We start from the raw sequence: 25754 nt of genomic DNA, 5'->3' as shown, positions 1-25754 counted from the left end.
CTGAGACAGAGAGTAGGTCCAGCATGATTATGAACCAACAAGGAGGTCTGAGTTGTATAGGAGCAGGATGAGGGAAGGGAGAGTCAAGGTCAGAAGGGAAAGGGATAGTGGGTGGGTGGGGAGGGATAGACAATGTAGGACCTTGTACACCTTGGTTAAGATTTTAGATTTTATTCTGAGTGAGGATTTTGAGCTGAAGGGTGACTTGAACACATTGTGTTTTAAAAGCACAGGTGAGAGGGGCTTCCCTGGTGGCGCAGTGGTTAAGAATCCGCTGCCAATGCAGGGGACACGGGTTCGAGCCCTGGTCCAGGAAGATCCCACATGCCACAGAGCAACTAAGCCCGTGCGCCACAACTACTGAGCCTGAGCTCTAGAGCCCGCGAGCCACAACTACTGAGCCTGTGTGCCACAACTACTGAATCCCATGCACCTAGAGCCCAAGCTCCTCAACAAGAGAAGCCACCACAATGAGAAGCCCGCGCACCTCAATGAAGAGTAGCCCCCGCTCGCTGCAACTAGAGAAAGCCTGCGTGCAGCAACGAAGACCCAATGCAGCCAAAAATAAAATAAATTAAATAAATTAAAAAAAAAAAAAAAAAAGAGCACGGGGTGGCAAGACAGGGTCTACCCTGGAAAGAAATCCTGGAAGGCTTCTTGGAAACCTCCATTTCTAGACAGTGTGGGGAGTAAAGCAGGAGTCCGAGAGGCAGCCTAGGGTGATTCGAAGGAGCCACTGCTTAGCTTCCTTTGAATTCTGCTTCAGCCTTTTCCTAGCTGCTTGGCCTCAGGCCTATGACAACTTCTTTGAGCTTAGTTTCATCATCTTTGAAATGGGGATAGTAACAGTGTTTTGGTCTTGGCTATTGTGAACAAGTGTACGAGTGTTTTTATGTGGCCATCCCGTGGAGCACATATCATTATGTAGGGGAAACAGACATTAATAAAACAGTTACAAAAACCAATGTATCACTTTGGAAAATAGTACGGCAGTTCCTCAAAAAGTTAAATGGGAGTTACCATATGATCTGGCAATTCTACTTCCAGGTATAAAACCAAAAGAATTGAAAACATATGTTCACACAAAAACTTGTATATTGATGTTCACAGCAGCATGATTCAACAATAGCCAAAAGGTGGAAACAACTCCACCGTCTAACAACAGATGAATGAAAAACAAAATGTGGTACATCCATACAATGGAATACTATCCTGTCATGAAAAAGAATGAAGGCTGATTCACGCTACAACATGAATGAACCTTGAAAATATGTACACTCCGTGAAGGCAGGGATGACATCCGTCAACGCACCTCTGTTCCTGCACTGCTGGCATGTACTAGACAATCAAGAACTATCTGTGGGATGAATGAAAGGTGCCGGGCAGCAGCCCAGCATCCCACCCCTTGGACGCCTGGACAGAATCACAGGGCAGTGGAAGGGAGCCTGCCAGCACATCTGAGTCACACCAGCCCTGGCCCTCAGCAATATTTGCCTCCTGCCCTGCAGCACCTCGGATTTCCATCTTCACAACGCATCACCTTGGGAGTCTGGACCTCCTGTAGGTGCTCAAGAAAGTCCGGCCCTGAAGCTTCCACAGTAGCCAGGCCAGGGAGAGACAACCAGAATCACCTGCCACACACCTCAGCCAAGTTCCTCTCCCCTGAAGTGCACCCCTTCTCCACTCAGTGATGCAGGGGAACTAACAGCAGGTCGCCAAGGACTCACAGCCCCTTCTCCAGTGGTGCAGGGCTCAGGGACTGTCCTGCAAGTGGCCTCTCATTCCAGCCACTCCCGGGGTGGGGCGGGGGCGGTGGAACTTGGTAAAACGAGGCCTCGGGCCTGAATTTCAAAGGGTCTCCCTCTGCGTAAAATCGGTACCAGGCCCAGCGGAGGGGTCATAGGCCACCCCACAGCCTGGCCCGGCCTCCTACAGAGGGGTCACTGAGAATTCTGTGTCTCATCAAATATTGCGGGACCACGGAGTTGTATTTGAAAATAATTTTAATTAGCCGGAAACTAGGAGTTTAATAAATGGAAAACAGAGAACTTTCCAAGGCCACAGCTGGGAAACACTCGCTTTTTTAAAAATTCCGCCTGGCTTCCCAGGCCAGCTAAACACCCTGACACGAGGGCCCAACTGCCAGAGGAATCCACAAGGAAAACAAAGCTTATTTTTAGAGAAATATTTTAAACTCGGTTTCAGCAGCTCAGGAGTTTTCTTGTCTGTCTAAAATCCTTAATATCTTTCCTTCTATTTCAGAGCTGCCTCTCACCCCAGAGGGCATAAGAACTGCTATCTGACAAGAGCTATTTCTGCAACAGATGAAAATAAATGGCCCCTCCCCCTTCAACCAGAGAATTAATTGTTTCTAAATATGTCTCTGCACTCAGGCCCAGGAGGCCTGTCCTTGGCAGGTGTGACCAGCAATAAAGTGGGTCTGGGGTCCCTGCAGGCTGAAGGCCTGTCTGCCACCCCCCTACCCAGCCCTGTTCTGCCCACTGCCCTGCAGGAAGCACTGACAGCCTGGCCTCCATTTCCGGGTTTTGAAAACAGTTTTTAACCTGAAAGAGGCCTACTAAAAAGGACCGCTTTTCCTCTGAAGGTGTTGTTAACACTCCACCCCGACAGAGACACACCCCCGTCACGTCCAGACCCAAACATACAGCCACACCCACAGATCCTTCCTCCCATCCCACAGACCCACGCACCTACGGACACAGAGCAACAGACACACCCAAACCCACACCCACACCTACACACAGATATACACACACCTACACGTATACACACGCACACAGAGCAACAGACACATTCAAACCCATACCCACACGGACACACACACACACACAGATCCATATACACACATACCTATAACCACACACAGAGTAACAGACACACCCAAACCCACACCCGCACCCAGATACACACCCTCACACACCTATACACACACACAGACTGAAAGATGCCTTCAAACACACACTCACACATACACAGCAACAGACACACCGAAACCCATAACCACACTCATACACACACCCCCAAACCCACACTCACAGATTTCCATACCCACTCACCGACTCTCATACCCTACAGACATGTACACGCCTCACATATCAACACCCCACAGATGCAGACACACACACCAGTATTCCCCTACAGCAACCCCACACAGACACAGACCCCCGCCACGGAGCAATACCACGCACGTGTGCACACCCACCCAGATATCCACCCTCCACGTGGATACCGACCCCGCACACAGACCTCCCCCCATACATATACACCCTTAGACACACACCCACACTTATACACTTTCCAGGTCTAGCAAAAACTGTCAGGAGAGGTTGGGAGAACCCACCTAGGCAGGCGTGGGCCTGGAGGTGCTGTGGCTTCCTGTTCCCCGGGGCCCCCCCCTTCCCACAGGGCTCCTCCTGGCAGGCCTGTCCAGCCGCCAGGCCCTGGCTCCTCCCTGACCCTCCCTCCTTCCCTCCTTCCCTCCTTGGCCTTGCTAGCAGCGCAAACTGGAAGTGCCCTGGATGGCCACAAGTCTGCACATCCCCCAGAGAGTGAACAAGAAAAAATAAACACAGTTAAATGAGGTAACAACAATGGAGAGTGGTTATGGGCCCTGATGGAAGAAGGTAAGCCTGGCTGCTTACCAGGGGCCGCGTTGTCTCCCCTTAACTCAAAGGCTAGGGAAGGTGCAGAGACCCAACTTCCGCTTTCAAGATGTGGCCAGAGTCACATCTGCCCTCACTCTTGTCACCACGAGCACAATTGAAGGAGAGCAAATGCCTTGAGTTGGTTCCCTTCCAGGTTCAAATGCTCTCTTGTGGGCCTCGTCTCTGCATACATCTAGCCTGGGGGTTTCTGAGACCCTCCCAGGCAGACTTCACCACTGAGCATCCCAGTGCAGGGCCAGACCTGCAGCCAAGAGCTATGCCTGTTTGTCTTTCCTGCATTGGGCCCTCCAGGCCTGGTCCTATCATCGGGGTTCCTGAGCCGCTGCAGGGCTCGCAATCCTCCATCTATTCCCAAGGGCGGGTGCAGAGCTTCAGCCTTCTCAATAGTTTTTTTGTGTCCACACCCCCTCCGCAACCCCATACACTCAGCAGTAGATTCAGGGTGAGGGGTGGAAAATATCTACATGCATGCATCCCTTCTCTGAAATACTTTAGAAGGTGGTGCACACTAATTGGGTTGCTTAAAAAATACCTTAGTTTTCAAATAGCTAGTGGAAATGCCACTATTAAGACATTCTAAACACCATCACATTCTGGGCTCATTTGCACAACTAACTCCAAAAGAATTTTATCTTGAGTATAATTCAGGAGTCAGTTTTAGTTCTGCTCCCCAGCCCGTGATAGGAATCCTGGCTTGTTCTTACTTGCAGTTTTTACTTCTAGTTCCCTTAATTTACAAGAAAACTTTTCTAAGGGTGATCAAGCAATTGTAGAGCGTTTTGTTTGCTGTTAATTCCAGCCGCTGCAGAAAGACAATGACCCACATACCCTCCATTGATCTGCAGCAAGAGGAAATTTCTGAATGATTCCCCCCAGCTTTCCACGCTCCACTGGGTCTAAAATACAAAAACATCAGCTCTTAGCAGTTGGGCTTTCAGACAAACCAATTTTTAAAAATGAATGTGGCTTACCCCAAAAAGAAGTCTAACATTCCAGTTGATCAAAAGCACTTGTTTAGAAAAATGTCTTGGAATGAAGTGGAAACAAGGCATTTGAAATGCAGTTTGGCCTATATAGCACCACATTTTAGACTTTTCCTCGCCATTGCACATTCTTTATGGTGAAGAGGCCTAGGAGCCTGCAGGGTCTTCACCGGTCGAGCCCTCCTTGGCCTCAGGCTTCCCCTCCCCCGCTGCTGAGGCCGCCCACCCGCCCCTCCCCAGCCAGGGGCCCGGCATCTGGGAGAACTTTGAAACTGTTCCCCATCCCCTTTGGCAGCGCGCGCCCAGCACCAAAACGCTCCGGTTAACACCAGCGCAATCATCGTTAACGTGAAACAGCTGCCCGAGGTCTGGAGCGCTCCACCGACGGCGCCCTCCCCACCAGGCTCAGCTGTGAGACCCGGGAGACCCCGGCGAACACAGGCAAACACAGGGTCGAGGGGATGCAAGTATGGGTGATAGAGCCCAGCCGTTGTAGATGAGGAAACAAAACTTTTGCTAAATCTCTTACTTACTTTGGAAAAAAAGAAGTCTGAACTCTGTGTATGTGGCGGGGGCGGGATAGAGAAGAAAAAACAGGAATTGATTTATGAACCGCATTTTTAACTTCTAAAGTGATTGTAGGAAAGAACCATACTAAGGTTCTGTTCAATTGTGTGAGAATCAGCAGACAGACTGATGCTTTTTTTTTCCTTCCTTTTTTTCCAGACCTGGGTTGGATTTGCTTTCTGGCTGCTTACAGTTGTCTCAAGCACAGACACTAATCCTTTTGCATAAATAACGTGTGTGCTCACTCCCAGAGGAAGCCGTCCACATAAACATTACCCAGATATAAGTTTAACCTGTTTCATCTTCCTTCTCTTTCTGTCGTCTGTGGACAAGGACACAGCCAGGCTTTCCAAAGTCCAGGCCAAACCCTGGTTCTCCGGCCCAGGAAAGGCTGGGCCTAAGCCCCCATCCCCAGTTCAGCCAAGGGCTGGCAAGACCCCTCCTCACCCAAGCAGTTTGGTTCCCTGTGCGTCTCAGTGGGGGAAAAAAAAAAAAAAATCAGACCTTCAGCTGCCACTGCAGACACGTGATCCGCTTGGTGACTCACAGGCAGGCCTCCCAGCCAGGCCCAGCCACCAGCCAGTCAGCCAACACGGGGATGCATCTTATTACCAAGGGGAACAGCTAACTAATGCCCTTGACAGTCCAAATTACTTTCTTTCAGCTAAAAGAACTTGTATAAAAAATATATAGGGGGACAGGCTCTTCTGAACTCTGGCTCTGCCAGCTCTCTAAACCCTAGCCCCCAATCCCTCTAAGACCTGGGCAATGCATGACAGTGGTGGGAAGCCAGAAACCTAGATACTCCCATTTAAAAGAAGGAAGCTATCTTACACATTAATACCTTTTTTTCCCAAAAGTTTTATTGGGGGAAAACTACAAAACATTTACAGTACAATGTTTACAGTCACAATTTGTAGTGAACTGATTCCCCAAATATATTACAACTCAAGTTGACTTAACCTTGTTACATTCAAATACCTACTTCTGTCAAAGTAGTCCAGAATACATACATACATAGTGCTCCAACTGTACCTACGTACAAACAAACTACGTCTACTGCTCATTCATCCGCTGTCCAGGAAAGCATTCCTGCCTTTCCACACGGAAAAAAAAAAAATAGTACAAGTTTTGGAATTTTCTGTAATTAAACAAGGCATATTCATGTACTACATACCATTTTAGCACTAAGAGGTGGCCTCTTCACTTTATAGCTATATAAAAAAAAAAGTGGTAAAAATCTTTTCCTTTTGTGCAGTTGAACCCATCCTACATTCAAATTCTCTCAAGCACTAATAGACAAAATACTTATTTGGTTGAGGAAGATTTAAGGCAAGTTCTGGCCCTTCCAAAGGCACTGTGAGATTACCCTCCCCCCCCCATTATTGCTACATGTCTTTATATGCAGAGTATGTCACAGTAGAACTGGTGGAATAAGCAAACAAAAAACATTTTCTGATTTATAAAGATGGAATGAGAAAAGCATGCCACATGTAAGCCTGATTGCAAAGTATGTGGTCACTTTTTTTCTTTTAAAGTTGGATGGGCTACAACCATTATACATTCTAAGAAAAACTCATAAGATATTCCTCAAACTACTTCCACAGCATCAAGATAAGATTTCCGTAAAGAAACCATGCAATCTTTCAAAATTTACGTAAACAAGGAAAGAAATTAATGAAATAAATATTACATACAATCTCTTAAATTAAGATTTTTTTTTTACTCATTTACAATAAAATAACCAAGTGAAGTTACAAAAGGCATATATTACTGTGAAAAGAACATACACTCCACATTTTGCCGATTAATAATGGCAATCATAATTTAACATAATAAAAGAATATATATCTATTGCTTTTCATCATACTTGATAAATACAGTATGAACAAAATTTTCAATGTATACTTTTCACAAGATAATAAATAAGTTAAATAGTTTTTTTCATATTGAGTTGTGGTGCAGTGGTGCGAATCAACTCAAAACAGCTAAAAATTCAGCAGTTATTCCCCAACAATTACAAACTAAGCTCTGCCCAAGGCTTCCAGAAAGAGCAGACAAAATGGTTCTAACTTAAACATCCACTAAGTGGTGGCAATGAAACCAGGAACCAGTATGAAACTTTGGAATGCAAGGGTTTTTTTTTTCCAGACATATATAACTTCGTTAAAAAACAAAAAACACCCATGGAGCTGAGGTCTACTATCAAGGCATATTCTTGGCAGAATATTGGATTCTAAAAGCTTAGGTTTAGCAAGGTGTTGGTTGGCTTGTTTGTTTACACTGGTCTGAGACAATTAGGAACCTCTCTCAAGATAAGAGTCCCCACATCTGGACTGTAGCTAATGCTTTGCAAGTGAAGATATGGAATGGTGGTTGGTAGCTGCTGGTGCTGGGTTGATTTTTCCTAAAGTCCCAAACTCATCGGAGACCTAAAAAAGTTTGTGTTTGGTTTTTGTTCTATTCGCATCACAACTGCTCTGTTGTGAATATTTTGTTCAATACAAAAAGTTCGTTGGCTTTTTTTCGCTCAACAAGAATGAAACTTCGTAATAATAATAAAAATAATAATAAAAAACAAAACAAAACAAGAGGAAACCGAAAGGGGAGGGGTGGGGGCCCCTCCCGGCACACAAGTTCGAGTCCAAGTGCTCGGTGCGGCCTGCAGTCTGCTTGTGGCCGAGGTCAGCCCCCCACACTCCCGAGCCTCCCTGCCCCCAGCAGGGGCGCGACTGCAGGGGCGCCCTCCAACACCCCCAGAACGGCCTTCCCTTCCTCCTCCTCACTAGCGCCCTCTTGCCTCAGTCGTCGGAGATGGAGAGGCGGCTGAAGATGGGCAGGCGGCGGCCGGGGTCGAGGCTGGGGGACTCAGAGCCGCTGAGGCTGCCCGAGCTCAGGGAGCCGCTCAAGTAGCTGTCGCGGTCAGACAGTGAGTCCGGGGGACTAGGGGGCGCGTCGAACACGGGCGACTCGGACAGGCGGCGTGGCAGCTGGAAGCTGAAGGGCGGCGAGGGCGGCGCGGCGGCGCTGGCAGGGAGGGGCGCGCTGGGCGGCGCCGGGGGCTGCGCGGGGGGCACTAGGCTCTGCTGCTGCTGGCTGCGATAGTAGGCGGCGGCGGCCACGGCGGCGAAGTTGTGGGTCTGGATGGCGAGAGGTGTGATGAGGCTGCTCAGCTCCGGACCGAAGGCGAAGGCGTTGTTGGCGCACGAGGCCGACGAGCAGGTGGCGCAGGGCGCGCCCGGCGCGAGCAGGTCCTCGGCGCCCCCGGTGCCGTACAGCAGCGCGGCCGCGGCCGCTGCCGCCGCAGAGGCACAGCACGTCGGGGCGCCCGAGGGTGTGGAGGCAGCCGAGGCCGAGGAGCAGGACGAAGCGGATGAGGAGCAAGACGAAGCCGAGGAGCAGGAGGGTGGCGGCGGCGTGCGCGACGTGGGGCTGTCGAGCAGCAGGGGCGACTCCAGGCCCCCCGGGGGCTGGTGGTGGCCTGACGGGAAGCCCGAGAAGCTGAGGCTGTGGTGCAGCTTGGGCCGCGGCTCCCGCGGGAAGCCCAGGTGCAGCGCGTCGCGGGCGCTGAAGGTGCGCAGGTCCCCGGAGGCGCCCCCCGACGGCGCGGGCCGCCGCTCATCGGCGTTGTGGATGAAGTGGCAGCGAGGCCCATAGGGGCAGAAGCCGATGGTGTGGAAGGTGCGGCACAGCTCCGTCTTGTACTTGGGGTGCCGCGTCAGGCTGCGCAGCTCGTGGAAGCCATGCGCGAACTGGCACTTCTCGCCGTACTTGCACGTGCCGCTCTCCTCGAAGGGCCGGCACAGCTCAGTTTTGTAGCGCGTTGAGTTGATCTGGGAGCCGCCGCCCCCCTTCTGCTGCTGCTGCAGGTGCAGGAGGTGCTGGCTGCGCTCGCCGTTCTCGCTGAACGAGCGGTCCCGGAATTTGTTCTCCTTGTTCAGCAGGGCCGTGCCGCCGCCCCCCGACGGCTCCTTGAGGGTGCCGTAGGAGGCCGGCCCGCCCGCCGCCGCGCTGCCGCAGGTGCTGCCGTTAGCTGCGCCCGGGAACTTGGGCGAGCAGCTGCCGGGGCTAGGCGCGGGGTGGGCGAGCGCGTGCAGGTTGCTGGCTGAGTGCCGTCGGAGGAAGCCCGGCGTGAAGCCCGAGCTGGGGGCGGCGGCCACGGGTGTCCCCACCGCCTTCTTGTCCAGCATGTTGTTCAAATTGAGGTTGGCCAGGGACTTCTCCGTCTGCCAAAAAGGAGGGTAGCGGGGAAGGGATGAAAAGTGGGAAAAGGAAGAGGAGAGGGATGCGTTGGGGTGCGTTGCAGAAAGAACCACTTCCAGCCCTCCAATTCTTTTTTTTTTTTCGGATCTCGACTCGGCCCCCAACCTCCACCCTTACACGCGCACAAGAATCAAGTTCGCGTTGGGAGGAGCCGGACTCTCCACCCTAGGCCGCGCTGGGTTGCGACATGTGATCCTCAGCCGTGGGCCGCCGGCCTGGGCGGCGCAAACCCCGTCCGGGAAGCCCCGGGCAAGCGTGGCTGTGGTCGGCTGCGGAGAAACTAAACAGCTACAGCGACTCCCTCCTGCCCTTCCTCCCCGCTCCTTCTCCCCGTCCACAAGATTCGAGCACACACTGCAAACTCCGGCATTTTCCCCGAGCCCAAAAAGTCAAGGCGGGAAGAGGACCCCCGAAGCCGAGGACAGAAGGCCAAGCCTGAAAACTCGAAGGGCTTCCTGCTTGCCCGTCCTCCTCCCTCCCTGCTTCTCCGCGTACCTTGCACAAGAAGTCGATATCGTAGAAGGCGGACAGAAGTGTGGTCGACATGTTTCTGGATCCTGTAATGGTCGGAGCTGCAGGCTGGGAGGTCCGGAGGAGCCCTCGGGGCGGCGCGGGCGGGCTTGAGCCACGACGAATAACGGCCGAGGGGCGGGGGAGGGACCGAAAGTTTGCTGGGGGGCGAGAAAAGAGGCAGCGGGGGCAGCAGCTTGAACTGGTTTGAGGGTGCCCGGGAGTGCAGAGTGGGGGGAGAGGAGAGTGAAGCTAGAGCGCTCCTCCGCGCCCCGGGGTGCCCGGCCCGCCCCCCCCCGCGCGGAGCCGACGGCAGCTCGCGGACTGCTGGAACTCAGCCGCCCGAGAGCGCGCGCCCTATATAGAGCCCCGGAGCGCGGCAGCGGCGGGGCGGGCCTGCCGCGGGGAGGGGACAGAAGGCTGACCCCGCCGGGGTCTCCAGGCAACGCCGCCCGCCGGCTTGCGGACGTCAGGCGCCTTCCTGGCCTCCCATTGGCCGCCGCCAATTTTTTTCCTCTGGGGGAGGGGGCGGAGAGGCCTCGGGGCGGGGCTGGCCGCTGGGGCGCCCAGGGCGGCGTGGAGAGCTCGGCCCAGATGGGTGCTGCTGGGTGGCGGCGGGAAGGTACGGCTCCCCTCCTCTGGGGCTGTACTGTTGGAAATCCCCTGCACGTTTAACGTGGCCGGGTTTCTGCAGCCCTGGACGTGTCTTTCCCCGCCCGGTCCTGCTAGGCGAAATTGCGGAGCTTTTATCTCCCACCCTCGGTTTTATACTGGGCGCGGGAATTGCAAAATGCAAGAATATTGCAACCGTCCGCGCAGCCCGGCTGTTTTTGCTAAGGGTGCTCCGGCCGGGGGGCGGGGACTCTGGGCCCGAGTCTGACCGGTAGTGGCTCCATCCCGACTGCACGTGGAGACGCGGTGGGGGTGGGGGCCGGAGCGGCCACGCGGGCGGCTGCCAGGGCAGTCTCGCCCGGAGGAGCCTGGGCCGGTTCCTCCGCCCCTCTTCCCGCCCAGCCTGCAGTAAACAGGGCTTGAGCGCCGAGCCCTGCCGGGCAGGGCTGAGTGTCTGAGGACAAGGCGCTGGCTTTGCTAATCACATCACAAGACCTTGAGCCAGGGCCAAAGGCGCGGAGTGGCGCGGGGCGTCCCGGGCGGGGGAGCCGGCTGGGAGGACGGAAGGAAAGGCCAGGAGAGCCGCGCAGGCATGGAGGCACTTCCCAACGCCTCGTCCGTCTGCTGGTCTGTCCGGCTTTCCCCAGCCCTCCTGGGGGTTGTGGTACAGCTGCCAGCCGAGGCTCCCGCCCGCCGCAGCCTTGGCCTGGCGCGCCCTCCTAGCCCCTTAACTCCCGGGCCGTTGAGGGCGCCGCGCCCCGCCTTAACTTGTTGTGGGCCGAGGGCTCCGGCTTAGGCCTACCCGCAGCCAAGCTGGGCTAGGCACCGAGGATGCGCCTGGTGGGCTCGCCCCGGTTTCCTTCTCTCGCCAGCCCCACACCCCAGAAGCCCGCGTTGGGAAATGCTCTTTGCCAACGGGCGCTCTCCGGGTACGGGGCAGACACCCCCCCTAGCGCCCAGTGCCGCTAAAGCCACTGTCAGCCCCACTGGGGCAGATCTGGAGTCCGATCCAGGACACTTCTCACTCTGCGTCTACGGATATGCTGCCAAAAAAGCTGGAGCGGGGCCCATGATTTCGCACACCTGGCAGCCTAGGCTGTAATTGGGCCTAAGTTGGAAGGTCCAGTACCCGCCAGGGAAAGAAGCTCCCGAGACCCACGCCCCCTTCCTTGCCCAGTTGATCTTGTTTCTGGCTGTTTCCTTGTGCTTACTTCCATTCGGCGGCGCTCATTCCCTCTCTCAGTTACTCTGGGAGGGAATGAGCCAGGCCTGTCACTCAGGAGACCTACTCCTTAGAGTTCAGCTTGCACGAAGAGCCCATTGCTGGACTCCTCACCCACCCAGGGAGCTGGAGTCAGCGTAGGGCTGCAAGGACTTCAGGATCAGAAACATAGGGCTGGAGTTCAGGCCCTGTCCCTTATAAGCCATGTGATTTTAGGCAAATCACAAAATCACTTTGGCACCTGGGTTTCTTTGTAAAACTAAGATAATTCCTGCTTTACTCATCTCTCACCTTTGTCAAGGTGCAAATGAGTTATCTGTTAAGGTTTTTAAAAGATAAGTATACTCCATCTTATTTATTAAAACAAATTGACAAAGCATAAAAATGGAGAAAGCCAGGCCTCTGGAGTATGGCCAGATGGGTGGAGGTCTACAGAATCGTGAATGCAGTGCTGAGGGGTCACCAAATCTTGGACCCTCGAGCTTGGAGCCAAGGGCAGTGACCTCAGAAGAAGTGACTGCTTCACTCTTGCCACCCGGCCTACACTGGCCCGTAGACAAGGCTGGGCAACCATGGCTGACACAGCCTAGAATACCCAAGAACCCTGATGCTGTTTTCTTTGTTGAAATGAACCACAGCACAAGAGTCTGAGGATGGCCCCGACAGTGGGTTATTCTGAGTTTCCCGTGGGAATGCATCAGGAAAGTGTGAAACAGCAATTTCCCTCACCACTGCTATTGGAGGTCAGTGACAAGATTTCAGATACAAAAACCAGTGGAAACATCTGTCTCTCCTGTGCTCTCAGGCTGGCTACAACCAGCCAAAATCAAAATCTGGGGTAATTCTCAACAGCTATGAGAACACCCACTTTGCAGGCTTGGTAGAAGGACTTTGGAGCTAACATGTAAACATGCTATGGTACATGCTTTGGTACAGAGTACCTGCTGGTAGAAAATATTTTTATTATTATGTAACTGCTTTTATTTCATTTTAAATGGAGAAAAAAGGAATGCTGGCCTTTTCCAGTGAGCTGGGCTTTGCTGGAGCCGGTTTCATAATTATTCTACCATGGTTATCACCACATTGTGCCAACAATTCCCTGACTTCTCACCAGCCACGTCTTCTCAGAACAAAAAGAAATGTTCAGTTAGCAACTTTCCATCAAGTGTGGGCTACACAGATGCCTAACCAGGTTATTAATTCAGGATCACAGAAAACACATTTTGAGCTGAGTAGTGCAAAACCACCAGGGAATTTCCTGTCTCTTCAGGGCAAAACTTTGGACACTAAGTTAACTTCTTTCCTTGCTTCTTCCTACACAGACCTTTCTCTATTCTTCTAGTAGGCTCTATTTTTTAGTGTTAGGTGGTTTTCTTTCAAAGAGAAACAAATTACATTTGAAATATAAGTCTTTCTGTAGTAGGAAATGATCATATCAAACCCTCTCCCCTCTAAACTGCCCCTCCAGACCCTCAAACATCAATAAAATAATTCGGATTGCTCACCTGATAAGTATTTACAGACCCTAAAAAGCTGGGCCAAGTGTACATAGGATTACTGAAATGGTTTTTTCAGATAACTAGGATGAAAAATGAACATGGATGAGGCTATGACCTATCCAAGCTATGAATTTCAAGATAACTGTCTTTGGGTAACACTTACTCTGAAATTATAAATTAAAACTGGTAAGCCAGTGAAAAACAAAACTAGCAGCAAAACGTATGCAAGAGCGACACCTGCTGGGTGTCTGAGGAAGAGGGGAGGGCTGGACTTAGAAAAGCAGAAAACCCTTAAGGTTTCCAGGTTAAATCACTGAAATGGATAAAAGTTTTCTGGCATCTTAAATAAGAATCTTCTTGTTACTGCCACCAAGAAAATGACAGTAAACAGTGTAGGCATCAAATAAGTCATTTATTCTGACTCTCCTTTCCCCAGGTTCCTTCTAACAGCCAAGAGTCTATGATTTCACTGGGTGGTGAATCTGTTTTCCTAACAATAGCACAAATACTTTTTATGGTGGGGAGAGGTGGGTAGGAGCTCTTAATGGCTTTTTTAATAATTAGGATGGCATGTGTAGGTCACTGAAGGCTTAAACATGCAGACAGTAAAAACAAAATTATTTGTATGAAGTCGATCCTTGATTCTCCCAGGATCCAACATTTGGAACATATTTCTGCCTTTGCTAAAATCGAATAAAATTTGGAATTCTGACCAAGTGGGCTGTTTGCCAACTAATCCAGCTCCTACAACTAGCCAGAAAAGGGGGGGAAAATCATGTGTTAAAACCCAACTCTGTGTAGTCAATTCAGAGAAAAATGTAGGCCGGCTCTGGTTGGACACTGGAGGTCCTGGGGGATGAAAAAGGCTAATTCAGGCCTGCAGGTGGCCTGCACCTGGGAACAGAGTCAATATTCAACGTGGTAGCCTCACTTCCTACAGTAGCTGCAATAAACGAGGCTGCCTTGAATGACTGAACTGAAGAAAAAGTCCTCTGTAGGACAGAAGACTAGACTCACAGAAGTGGGGGAGTTGTGAAGGGGAGAAGACGCTTAAGTTTCTGTTCAACATTTTCCTGCGGATTGACTGGGGGAACAATCCACCCTACCCCCAACCCCACAAGTCTTCTTTCTTCAACAAGCCGTTTCTGTTCTTGGAAGAGTTAACTGATTCACTGCTGCAGGGGAGTCCAAAGCCCTGAGAACTGGGTGTCTTCCCCTTCCTTTCCTTTCAGAAACGCCAGTAGCCTCAGGCAAGCCAAAGCCCTTTCCTCCCGAACGCGCAGTCTCGTGCACTCCGCAGTCTTCAAAAACTCAGCAGTTGGTGGCAGCTCTCTGAAGAGCTGGGAAAGGAGGTGGCATTGCTCTGATGCTGTCCTCTGAAGATGACAGAGCCTCTCAGGGCTGAGGGGACACCAGCTGGACTTGGAGAGGAGGCGGAAGAGGTGCTTGTAGAGGTATTTCATGAAGATCAGGGTCTCAGCCCAAAAGTTGACTTCTGTTTTTTCAAACAGGTAGTCCTCTTCCACCTAAGTCCGATTAAAAAGCCAAAAGTCAACCTTACAGGGGATGCTGACTGGCCCCAGTCCAGAGCAGAGTCCTGGCAGATGCAGAAGCAGTGTGTCCCCTCCCCACCTGACAGAGGGCCCACTCTCGCCTGTCAACACCCCTGTACACACAGCACTTGCAGCCTTGAAGGTCACCTTCTATTTTCACTCGTTGTACTTCTCCACTGGAGAGAAATTTTTTTCCCCCAGACTTAACATGACCTTTGATAAAGATGTGTTTGTGGTTCTCAGCCAAGATATTTTGGGGGCTTGGTGCTGAAAAGGGGACCTCAACACAGGAGGGGGCCCTAGACCTGAAGGTGCAACTAGAAATCAGAGAGGAGGGAGGAAGGGAGATCTGAGCAGCAAAGAGCGAAGAATTGACAAACATGAGACACTAGTCTCTCAGTATGAAACCAAATTTCTATAATGCTGGGGATTTTCAAGGTCATTTTATCACAGACACTTTATCTTGTCTCCTAATTTCCCATAAACAGGCTGCTTTTTGAACTATTGGCCTGCTGGGGATGCCAAGAAGGCCAGCTGAGTCAGACACTGGCAGAGAGGAATTTCAGTTCTCAAGATGCTTTTACTGCTTATCTGGGTCCTCAGTTTCCCTATCTGTTGACTGACCCCCACCTGGAGGGGCTCATAGTTTTCTTCAAGCAGCAGAGACCCTGGAAGGACCCTGATTCTCTGGAAGTGTTTCACCTTCAGACCTAACCATGGGGAGCCCCTGGTCACTCCAATGTTGACGAATAAGCATTCTCCATAATTAAACTCTCAACTTCCAAGGGGCCTCTTTCAAAGACCCCTCCCCACACTGATCGGAAGGCTTACCGTTGGAACTCCACAGCCAGCACGAGAGCTGCCCCAGCAGCACCCTCGGGCTGCTGGGGCCATTTGGAGACTCCCTAATTGCTTACTGCTCTGTAATCTGAGCATCCAGAAGCACACTTTCAGCAGGCACATCAAGCCCATGTAAGCCTGTAAGTGCTGCATCCGGTGTGTGTAGGATCACTCCCACCCACCTCCACTGCCCTGACACCCCAGGATTACCTGATGCACGCTCTCCACACAGGCCATGAGGTCATCACCCTCCCCCAACAGCCATCCTAGCAGGACTGGGAGTCCAGGGGCCAGCTGGTCCCACTGCTGGAGCAGGTCACACAGCACAGCCAGGGCCAGATCCAGTGCGATGGAGGCGTCCACCCGGCAGAAGGCAAATTCTGTGGAAATGAGAGAGGTGAGCCATGAATGTGCTGCTCAGGGCCAACTGGGGAGGCTGTGCAGGACTCCAGGAACGTTAAAGGCTTCAGGTAAAACCACTGCCAGGGACTTCCCTGGTTGCACAGTGGTTAAGAATCCGCCTGCCAATGCAGCGGGCACGGGTGTTACGGGCTGCTGAGCCCACGTGTTACAACTACTGAAGCCCACGCGCCTAGAGCCTGTGTTGAGCAACAAAGAGAAGCTACCACAGCCATAAATGAATGAATGAATGAATGAATGAATGAATCTGCCTTACCAATGCAGGGGACACGGGTTCGAGCCCTGGTCCAGGAAGATCCCACATGCCACGGAGCAACTAAGCCTGTGCGTGACAACTACTGAGCCTGCGCTCTAGAGCCCGCGAGCCACAACTGCTGAGCCCACGTGTTACAACTACTGAAGCCCACGCGCCTAGAGCCTGTGCTGAGCAACAAAGAGAAGCCATCACAGCCATAAATGAATGAATGAATGAATGAATGAATGAATCTGCCTTACCAATGCAGGGGACACGGGCTTGATCCCTGGTCCGGGAAGGTCCCACATGCCACGGAGCAACTAAGCCCGTGCACCACAACTGCTGAGCCTGTGCTCTAGAGCCTGCGAGCCACAACTACTGAGCCCGTGCGCCACAACTACTGAAGCCTGCACGCCCTAGAGCCCGCACGCCGTAACTACTGTGCCCACGCGCTGCAACTACTAAGCCTGTGCACTCTAGAGCCTGCGAGCCACAACTACCGAGCCCGCGTGCTGCAGCTACTGAAGCCCGCCCACCTAGAGCCCGTGCTCCGCAACAAGAGAAGCCACCGCAACGAGAAGCCCGCGCACCGCAACGAAGAGTAGCCACTGCTCACCGCAACTAGAGAAAGCCCGCGCGCAGCAACGAAGACCCAACGCAGCCAAAAAAAAAAAAAGGAAAATCACTGCCACTAGCCTGGCAGGGGGGAAGCTGGTGGGATACTGGGATACACTCACTAAGAGTTATTAATCCACTCCTGAATCCTGCTGTCTGTGCAGCTAGAATGAGTCATAGGCCTGAATCCCACCATTTCCATACCCCCTATCCCAGTGTGGACAGAAGCAGCCCCACCTATAAGACTAGACATCTATCTCCCCTCAGCCCTTCTAACTGGAAGGATATCACGAAAGCTTCCCACCCAGCGTCTCCTCTGCAGGCCTGCTGACAATGCCTGAACGCCACTGCTTTGTCCCTTCCTCTGAACCAAATCCCACTGAGCACATAACACATTAACTCTCTAACATCTTAGAGCAGGGCATCAGCAAACTTTTTCTTAAAGGGCCAGAAGGTAAATATTTTAGACTTTGGGAGTCTTACGGTCTCTGACTGAAAGCAGCCATAGACAATATGTAAACAAATGGTTGTGGCTAGGTTCCAATAAAACTTTATTTATGTTACAATAAAATTTGACTTTCATGTAATTTTTATTTCACAAAATAATATTCTTCTTTTGATTTTTTCCAACCATTTAAAAATGTAAAAACCGTTTGTAGTTCACAGGCCGTACAATGACAGGTGGGGGGCTGGAATTAGCTCATATTCTGCTGCCCTCTGTGTTAGCGTGAAATCGTTTTCCAGAGACTCATTTTCTTAGCTGGATGGAGGAAGGGTGCTAAAAGAGTCGAATGGGGTGCAGAAAGAGGAAGTGGGTGCCTTTAGACAGTCCTAAATATGGGTTTGAAGGGAGGCTCAGGGCGTTGACATTTCTGCTAACAACCCCGTGTCTCCCACCCCCAACCTGGAGGAGGCCTGAAACGTAGGACTGAAATCCCACCGCACAGACAATAAATCTCTATGGATGCATCCATACACCAATGCTTATCTTTCAATGACACACTTCTACTGAGACCTCATCTTTCTCAAATCCACATCTCCACGCCAGCCCACAGACCTGTCTGTGACCATTTGGCCCCCAAAGAGACTTGCTCAGCACACAGGGAGAAGCCTCAGAGTCTGGAATGGAAAGCTGAGTTCCCCAGGGCGTTGAACCAGGCTTAGTGGACCTATTAGGTGCCGGTCCCTAAGCAAGTCCTTTCTCTCCAGTCCTTCAGCATCCTTTCGGTTGGGTATTACCATCCCTACTTCACAGGTGAGGAATCCAGGCACAGATACGTTAACTCACTTGCGTACAGTCAGAGAGCTTTAAGTGGCCATAAAGAAACCGGAATTGACAACAAGTTTCATGGTGCATGCAGAGCACAGATTTGGAGGATTAGCACCAACATTCCAGAGATGTAGGTCTTCCTGGTGAGATAAACAGAGTTGGTGAACCTCCAGCAGGGCCAGCACTACATAGAGCCCATGACTCACGGAAGCAGCCAAAGGATCAATGTTACTATCCTCAGAGCCCCAAATCAATCCCTCAGGACACCTGCCCTTAGGCTCTGCAGCCTGGAATCAGGCTTCAAACTGGGAAACAGAAAAAGTTGGGGGGAGGCGTGAAGGTACATTTTAGCTGTCGGTGTGAGCCATGTGTTGGTCCGCCTTCACCTATAATACAATCTCTATTTTTATCTCTACTGACTCCCCTGTGTAGTTCTCAACTGGTTTAGAGTCTGTATGGGGAAGAGATACCATTAATTGGCATCTTTCAAACCTCAAAGAACTGAAAATACACATGAAGATCAGCATACAATTAAACACATAGCAGATGCTCAAAACATTCCAGTTTATGGCTCTAGAGATCATGAAATCTCTTCCTTTACCCCACTTGATTTGGTTTGAATACTAACACAGGGACTGCCACAAAGAAAGCCAGAAAGAAGCTGATAATAACGAACACTTTCCTTCTATTTGAACTCTTGTTGCTCCCACCACCAGGAGGGAGGTATCCTTATTTAACAAACAAGGAAGTTGTGCTCACAGAGGTTGGGTAACAGGTCCAAGTTTGCACAGTTAGCAGTGATGGCACTGAGCTAAGTCTCCCTCAGTCATAGGCCAACCCCGCCCCTACAGGGAAGCCATGGAGAAACACTCCCAGTAACCCATGGAGATGAATAAGTCAGACTCAGTTTTATCACTTTTATTCATGAAAAAGAGCTCCCAGCTGGGGGCCATATTTTGAAAAAAAGGGTCAAAGCTGTAAGTCCTCAGTATTGTGGCACCAGCAGCAGGTCAGCTTATCTTGAAATCTTCCAGAAAAACCTGCCCTCTGCTGATTCACCCATTTTCCCCCGCAGCCCTTCTTTTTGTCTCCTTAAGGCAAGGACTGAAAGCCCCATAGAGAAGAAAACAGTTTCATCCACCAGCAAAACCAGTGCCTGCAGCTCAGGCAACATTCCTGCTGGGTCCATGAAGAACACTTGGAGGTGACCAGAGATGCCACCAGGAAGGCCAGACTGATGCACCTGCCCCACCTGACACGACAGACATCCTCCATCCTGCACCATTTTGCTGTGCATCATGCTTAGGAAGTGGCAGGAGAGTGACAGGAATGACAGAAGCACAAGAGGAGAGCTGGTGTGTTGGCTGGAAGTGAAATCTACTAGAATTATAACCATCCAAACACTAACCCTGCAAGGTGAGGAGAGATGGGGAAGGGACACTGGGTTGGGGATGAGGGCAGGATTAGCTGGATTTAGACCTGCTTGAGGGGCCAGATGCACCTCACCAAGTTCCCTCTTTTTCTACCTTGCCCTGGATGAAGATAGCTCAGCCAGAACAGCCCAGATCTCTACTGGCCAAATGCCTTCTGAAGGGGAGGCTGAAGAGTAGGGGGAGGAATTTTTCACCTAACCATACAGGCCAGCCAAGCTCTCACAGGCCTGCAGGTCCATCGAGGAAGCAAGAAAGCAAGTGACCAAGCAACAAGTCTGTCGGAAGAATCTGTTGTGTGTCCAGAACAGCCAAAACAACCTGGAAAAATACAACAAAACTGGAGGACTCATACTTCCCAATTTCAAAACTGGCATAAGGATAGACATAATATAGATCAATGGAATAGAACTGAGTGTCCAGAAATAAACTCTCACAATTACAGTCAATTGATTTTTGACAAGGGTGTTAAAACAACTGGCTGGGGGGAAAGAACAGTTTTTTCAACCAATGGAGCAAAGGCAACTGGATATTCACATGCAAAAGAATGAAACTGGACCCCTACCTCACAACATATATAAAAATAAACTCAAAATGTATCAAAGACTGAAGTTTCACAGGTAAAACTATAAAACTCATAGAAAAATACAGGAGTAGGCAATGGTTTCTTAAATGTGACATCAAAAGCACAAGCAAAAAAAGTTAGACTTCATCAAAATTGAAAACTTTTGTACTTCAAAGGACATCATTAAGAATGCAAAAAAACTCACAGAATTGGAGAACATACAAGGGATTTGTATCTAAAGTACATAGAAAACTCTTAAAACCCAATAATAAAGAGACAAATAACCCAGTTAAAACCTGTGCAAAGGGTCTGAATAGACATTTCTCCAGAAAAGATATACAAACGACCAATAAGCACATGAAAAGATACTTAGCATCATTAACCATCAGGGAAAGACAAATCAAAACCACAATGAGAAACCACTTCATACCTACTAGTATAACTTTAATAAAAAAGATAGATACTAAGTTTTGGTGAAGATGTAAAGAAATTAAAACTCTCATATATTGCTGGTAGGAATGTAAAATGGTGCAGCCACTTTGGAAAACAGTCTCAAAGCCTCTCCTGCTCTTAGGCGTATAACTAAGAGAAGTAAAAAAAACATATGTCCACACAGAAATGTGTACATGAATGTTCATAAGAGCATTATTCATAAAAGCCAGTAAGTGGAAACAACCAAAACGTGCATGAACCAATGAATGCATAAATGAAATGTGGTACATCCATGCAATGGAATATTATTCAGCTATAAAAACGAATGAAGTACTGATACATGCTACAACACAGATGAACCTTGAAAACATGCTAAGTGAAAGAAGCCAGACACAGAAGACCACATATTGTATGATTCCACTCATACAAAATGTCCAGAACAGGCAAATCATAGAGACAAAAAGTAGAGTAGTGGTTGCCAGGGGTTGGAGAATGAGGAATGACTGCTGATAGATACAGTGTTTCTTTTTGAGTTGATGAAAATGTTCTCGAATTGGATAGCGGTGATGGTTGTACAACCTTATGAATATACTGAAATTTGTACATATGCACACTTTAATTTGATGTATTTTATGCTATATGCATTACATCTGGGCTGGGGGACATGGAGAGTGTGGAAGGCTGAAAAATGGCCTCCCAAAAGATATCTATGTCAAGTCCCTGGACACTGTGAATGTTACTTTAGTTGGAAAAAGGGTCTTTGCAGATGTGACTAAGTTGAGCCCGATACTGAGATGAGGAGATAATCTTGGATGATCTGGGTGGCCCCTAGATGCCATCACAGTTGTCCTAATAAGAGAGGGGCAGGGGGAGGTTTGACACTAGATGCACATAGGAAGACACACAGAGGAGAAGGTGATGTGAAGACAGAGGCAGAGGCTGGAGTGATGCAAGCAAGGAAATGGTGACAGCCTCCAGAAGCTGGAAGAGGCAAGGGCCAGATTCTTCCCTAGAGCCTGCAGAGGGAGTGTGGCCCTGCTGACACCTTAATTTCAGACTTCTGGCCTCTAGAACTGTGAGACGATAAATTGGTATTGTTTTAAACCACCAGGTTTGTGGTCATTTGTTACAGCAGCCACAGGAAACTAATACGGAGGAACCAAGGGTAGGTTGTGGGATTTCTTTTTGGAGTGATGAAAATATTCTAAAACTGTTTGTGCTGACGGTTGCATAAGTCTATGAGTATGATAAAAAACACTGAATCATACTCTTTAAATGGGTGACTTGTATGGTATGTGTATGGTATATCTCAGTAAAACTATTACGTTAAAAAAAAAACTCTGCTATGTGCCCAAGTTAGTTCCAGTTGCTGGGAGGAAGCCTGGCCACAGGGCCTGCCTGGAAAGGGCTAGTCTACTTGAGGAGCCAAATGTCTAGAGCCCTCAAGCTTGCTTGTGGGGCCCAGGCCTCAGGTGCTGGAGGACTCTGCAGAGGTGAATGGTTGGGTCAGAAGGCGGAGAGAAGGCTCGAGAAGACTTCCGGGAGGAGCTGGGACTCTGCCTGGCCCTTCGCCATATAGTCAGGAAACAGGTGCTGATGGTCTGCTCTGGGGCCAGTGCTGTGCTAAGTACTGTGGGAAAGCAAAGCAAGTGGCTGACATGTGCTGTCCTCAGGAAGCTGGTGGTCTAGACTGGAAGGTCAGGCTAACACTCAGGCAACAGTAAGGAATCAGGTGCTCCATGGAGTGGTCTGGATCCCAAGAGCTGCAGGAGTCAGGGGAGGGGAGACGTCAGTGCGGGGGAAAAATCATCTCCTAGACTCTCCCCAACTGGCTACGTAGCTAAGGCAAGCCCCTCTGGAGCGCTTAAAGCGGGAAAGGGGTGCTGGCACACACTCATGTCTGTGGGGGACAGTGCAAGGCAGACTGGATTAACAGTCACTTGGAAGCGAGTTGGAAACCCAGCAAATGAGCATTTAGAACTGGTTAATCCTGTGCTTTCCATCCTTGAGAATGAATAACTCGCGTGGATTGCAGGGGAGGGCAGCAGACAAGAGGCTGCAGGGCTGCTGCCGCGTAGACTTCCTCTTGCTACTGCTCCGGCCACATCAGGGCTCTCTTGCCAAGGCGGACGCCTGGGGATCAGAAACTCCTACTTGCTCCCCTGCCGTCTTCTTTCCCACCTCCAGGAAGAGGCCCACCTTGGGGCTGGGAGCTGAAGTGCAGGCTTCACGCAGTATGCTGGATCCACTCAAAGTCCCAGGCTGTGTCCCCCGACTAAGAGAAGGGATCATTTCGAGGCAGGTAGACAAGCAAGTCATAGGCTTTGAGGTCATTTTCAACTGTACTGATTAAAATGAAAGTGCCGACATAGATTTTTTCTATGTTGCCAACCTTAAAAACCAATTCAGACCATGGATTAGAAACCTACTGTCTGATTCTAAAGTATCATGGGGGAGATGCCTTCTAGACCAAGGCCATTGGTCAAGCCTCCTTCCCAGTCCTTCCCAAGAGAGGTCAAGTCAGCCCAGGAAATGCTGAGCAAATGGTGATGGGTTGGATTCTCCCTGCCACTAGCTCTGGAGAATCCTGTTTCAGGCATTTGTGGAAAATCCCTCAACCCTGCTACCCAACCAACTCTCTGCTCCCCCCACCCATTTACCCATCAAGTCAAGCTTTTATCTCCCCACAAGTATTTATCGATCACCAGATAGGGGGTTGGGAGGGAGGGGGGACTGTGAGAAACATGAGGAAAATTCCAGGCCCTTCTCTCAGAGAGCAGATAGTTTAGTCAGAGGCAAGCTGACACATATGAAGTGTTAGGAAATAGTCGAAGATGGTGCATGACAGGGACTAATTGTACCATTACTAGCAGTAATAAAAGGACAGGAGAAAAAAAAAAGTGGGGAGTGGGAGGAGGGAGAGCTACACGGAGGGGAAACTCGGGCAGGCAGAGGCCAAGCATAGCTGGGATGAAAAGGAGGAGCAGAGGGGCTTCCCTGGTGGCGCAGTGGTTGAGAATCTGCCTGCTAATGCAGAGGACACGGGTTCAAGCCCTGGTCTGGGAAGATCCCACATGCCGCGGAGCAACTAGGCCCGTGAGCCACAACTACTGAGCCTGTGCGTCTGGAGCCTGTGCTCCACAAGAAGAGAGGCCGCGACAGTGAGAGGCCCGCGCACCGCAATGAAGAGTGGCCCCCGCTTGCCACAACTAGAGAAAGCCCTTGCACAGAAACGAAGACCCAACACAGCCAAAAATAAATTAATTAATTAATAAATTAAAAACCCTTCATTAAAAAAAAAAAAAAGGAAGGGCAGGGAGGTTAGACCTGCCTGTTTAAGAGGGGGGTTTGGGGGAGCTGGAGGTGAAGATGGAGGGGCAGACGGCCTAGAGCAGGCTTGGGGGGGGCAGAGTTGAGTAAGTACAACTGTGCTTCCTTTTTTGTGAGTGAAAATATTTTAAGGTTTCACTAAGCTGTTTCCAGACAACTTCATCATTTCCAGTCTTCTCCACAGATTTCTTCACATCCTCCTCAGCAGGGCAAGAGCCTGTATTTTAACTAGTCATGAGAAACAAGTGTGGAACCGAAGCTTGGTTCAGCTGCTGACTGCCATTCAACTCTTGCAGGGTCTCCAGGAACCTCACTGCCCCCTGCCCCTACTGACCCTCTACCCCTAGAGCCGAGGCTCTCTGCTCTCCAGGGCCCTCGGAGCCAGGGCTCAGCGGTGGGATCTCCAGGCACTGCGGTCAGTGAGAGGACTTCCTAAACCATCAAAGGTCACCATCTCAGACTTTACCATGAAACAGAGCTCCCAGATGACCCCGACCTGAGACAGATGACCCAGAGGAAGGTCTGTCCTAAGGAACGGAGAGAGGTGGCCCCTCCAGCAGCTCTGATGAACCCAGCAGGAAGTCTGGGTCGGGGAACATGGGTATTCATGGTATTAGTCTCTGTTCTTTAGCTGAATATTTTGAAAATTTCATCAAAGAAGACGCGAATGTGCCAGTCGGTGCTCCCAAGGGCAGCCCAGCAGGCACTGAGACCACTGCCCACGCACTCGCGGCTCTACGTCGTGCCCTGGATGAGTCAGCCCCTCCCCTCACTTCCTCTTGGCCATGGTACTAAGTCTGGCCGGGAACTCAGACTTCAGCTGGCCCAGGTGGACCCTTCTTCCTCCTCCTACTTCTGTTTCTTCTTTTTGTTTTTTAAGCCCTGAAAACCACTGTTTAAAAGACCGTACACGTAGGACTTCCCTGGTGGTGCAGTGGTTAAGAATCTGCCTGCCAATGCAGGGGACACGGGTTCGAGCTCTGGTCCGGGAAGATCCCACATTCCGCGGAGCAACTAAGCCCGTGCGCCACAACTACTGAGCCTGCGCTCTAGAGCCCGTGAGCCACAACTACTGAACCCACGTGCCACAACTACTGAAGCCCGCACACCTGGAGCCCGTGCTCCACAACAAAGAGAAGCCACCGCAATAAGAATCCCACCCACCGCAATGAGAATCCCACGCACTGCAACAAAGAGTAGCCCCCGCTCACTACAACTAGAGAAAGCCCGCACACAGCAACGAAGATCCAACGCAGCCATAAATAAATAAATAAATAAATAAATAAATAAATAAATAAATAAATAAATAAATTTATTAACAAAAAACAAAAAGACCGTACACATAGAGGCAACCAAACACACACAGCTCCAGGGTTCCCAGGCCCCACGGGACCCAGCGGAAGCACCAGGCAGCAGTGCAAATGGACTGCTGGGTCCTCACACAAGTTTGGTACAGCTCACATGGTTTTTTAAATATCAGATTTCTCATAAAAATCCAAATGCCTAGCATCTTTGGAAAATTCAGAAAATTAGAACCTGATGTCTCTATGCCTGTGTTTTACTGAGACTTAACAGCTGCTTGGAGCAGAGCAGTGGCCACGCCCTGTAGGAGGCATCTGTGTGCCCTATCTGGCCCTACTGCCTCCCACCTCACCCCTGCAGGCATGCGGGCTTGTGGCGCCTACACTAGGGTACCCAGGAGGGCAGCTGGCCTCCAGCCAG

General features: G+C 50.4%; 2 protein-coding genes across 2 annotated transcripts in view; both read right to left on the bottom strand.

Annotated features, from left to right (window-relative positions):
• Positions 1–6077: 6077 nt before the first annotated feature.
• Positions 6078–10338, bottom strand: ZFP36L2 (ZFP36 ring finger protein like 2). The gene is made up of 2 exons (XM_036873849.1): positions 9995–10338; positions 6078–9462 (listed from the first exon to the last, which is right to left on the bottom strand). Exons 1-2 carry the CDS (start codon positions 10043–10045, stop codon positions 8038–8040), a joined length of 1476 nt encoding a protein of 491 aa, XP_036729744.1. The 5' UTR covers positions 10046–10338; the 3' UTR covers positions 6078–8037.
• A 513-nt stretch (positions 10339–10851) lies between these two features.
• Positions 10852–25754, bottom strand: part of THADA (THADA armadillo repeat containing) — a 325437-nt gene continuing 310534 nt past the window's right edge. Inside the window, 3 exon segments of the mRNA XM_036872571.1 lie at positions 10852–14547; positions 14550–14868; positions 15946–16115. Of these exon segments, the coding sequence (XP_036728466.1) occupies positions 14474–14547; positions 14550–14868; positions 15946–16115 (563 nt within the window). The 3' untranslated portion in view covers positions 10852–14473.

This window comes from Balaenoptera musculus, chromosome 13 (assembly GCF_009873245.2).
Source record: "Balaenoptera musculus isolate JJ_BM4_2016_0621 chromosome 13, mBalMus1.pri.v3, whole genome shotgun sequence".
Lineage (NCBI taxonomy): Eukaryota > Metazoa > Chordata > Mammalia > Artiodactyla > Balaenopteridae > Balaenoptera > Balaenoptera musculus.
The sequence above is the reverse complement of the archived record's forward strand: the minus strand, read 5'-3'. Positions and strand labels throughout refer to the sequence as shown.

Coding starts and splice junctions, on each gene's coding strand:
- ZFP36L2 (XM_036873849.1), bottom strand. CDS start 10,045: ATGTCGACCACACTTCTGTCCGCCTTCTACGATATCGACTTCTTGTGC. Junction 9,463..9,994: donor ATATCGACTTCTTGTGCAAG/GTACGCGGAGAA, acceptor CCTTTTTGGCAG/ACGGAGAAGTCCCTGGCCAA.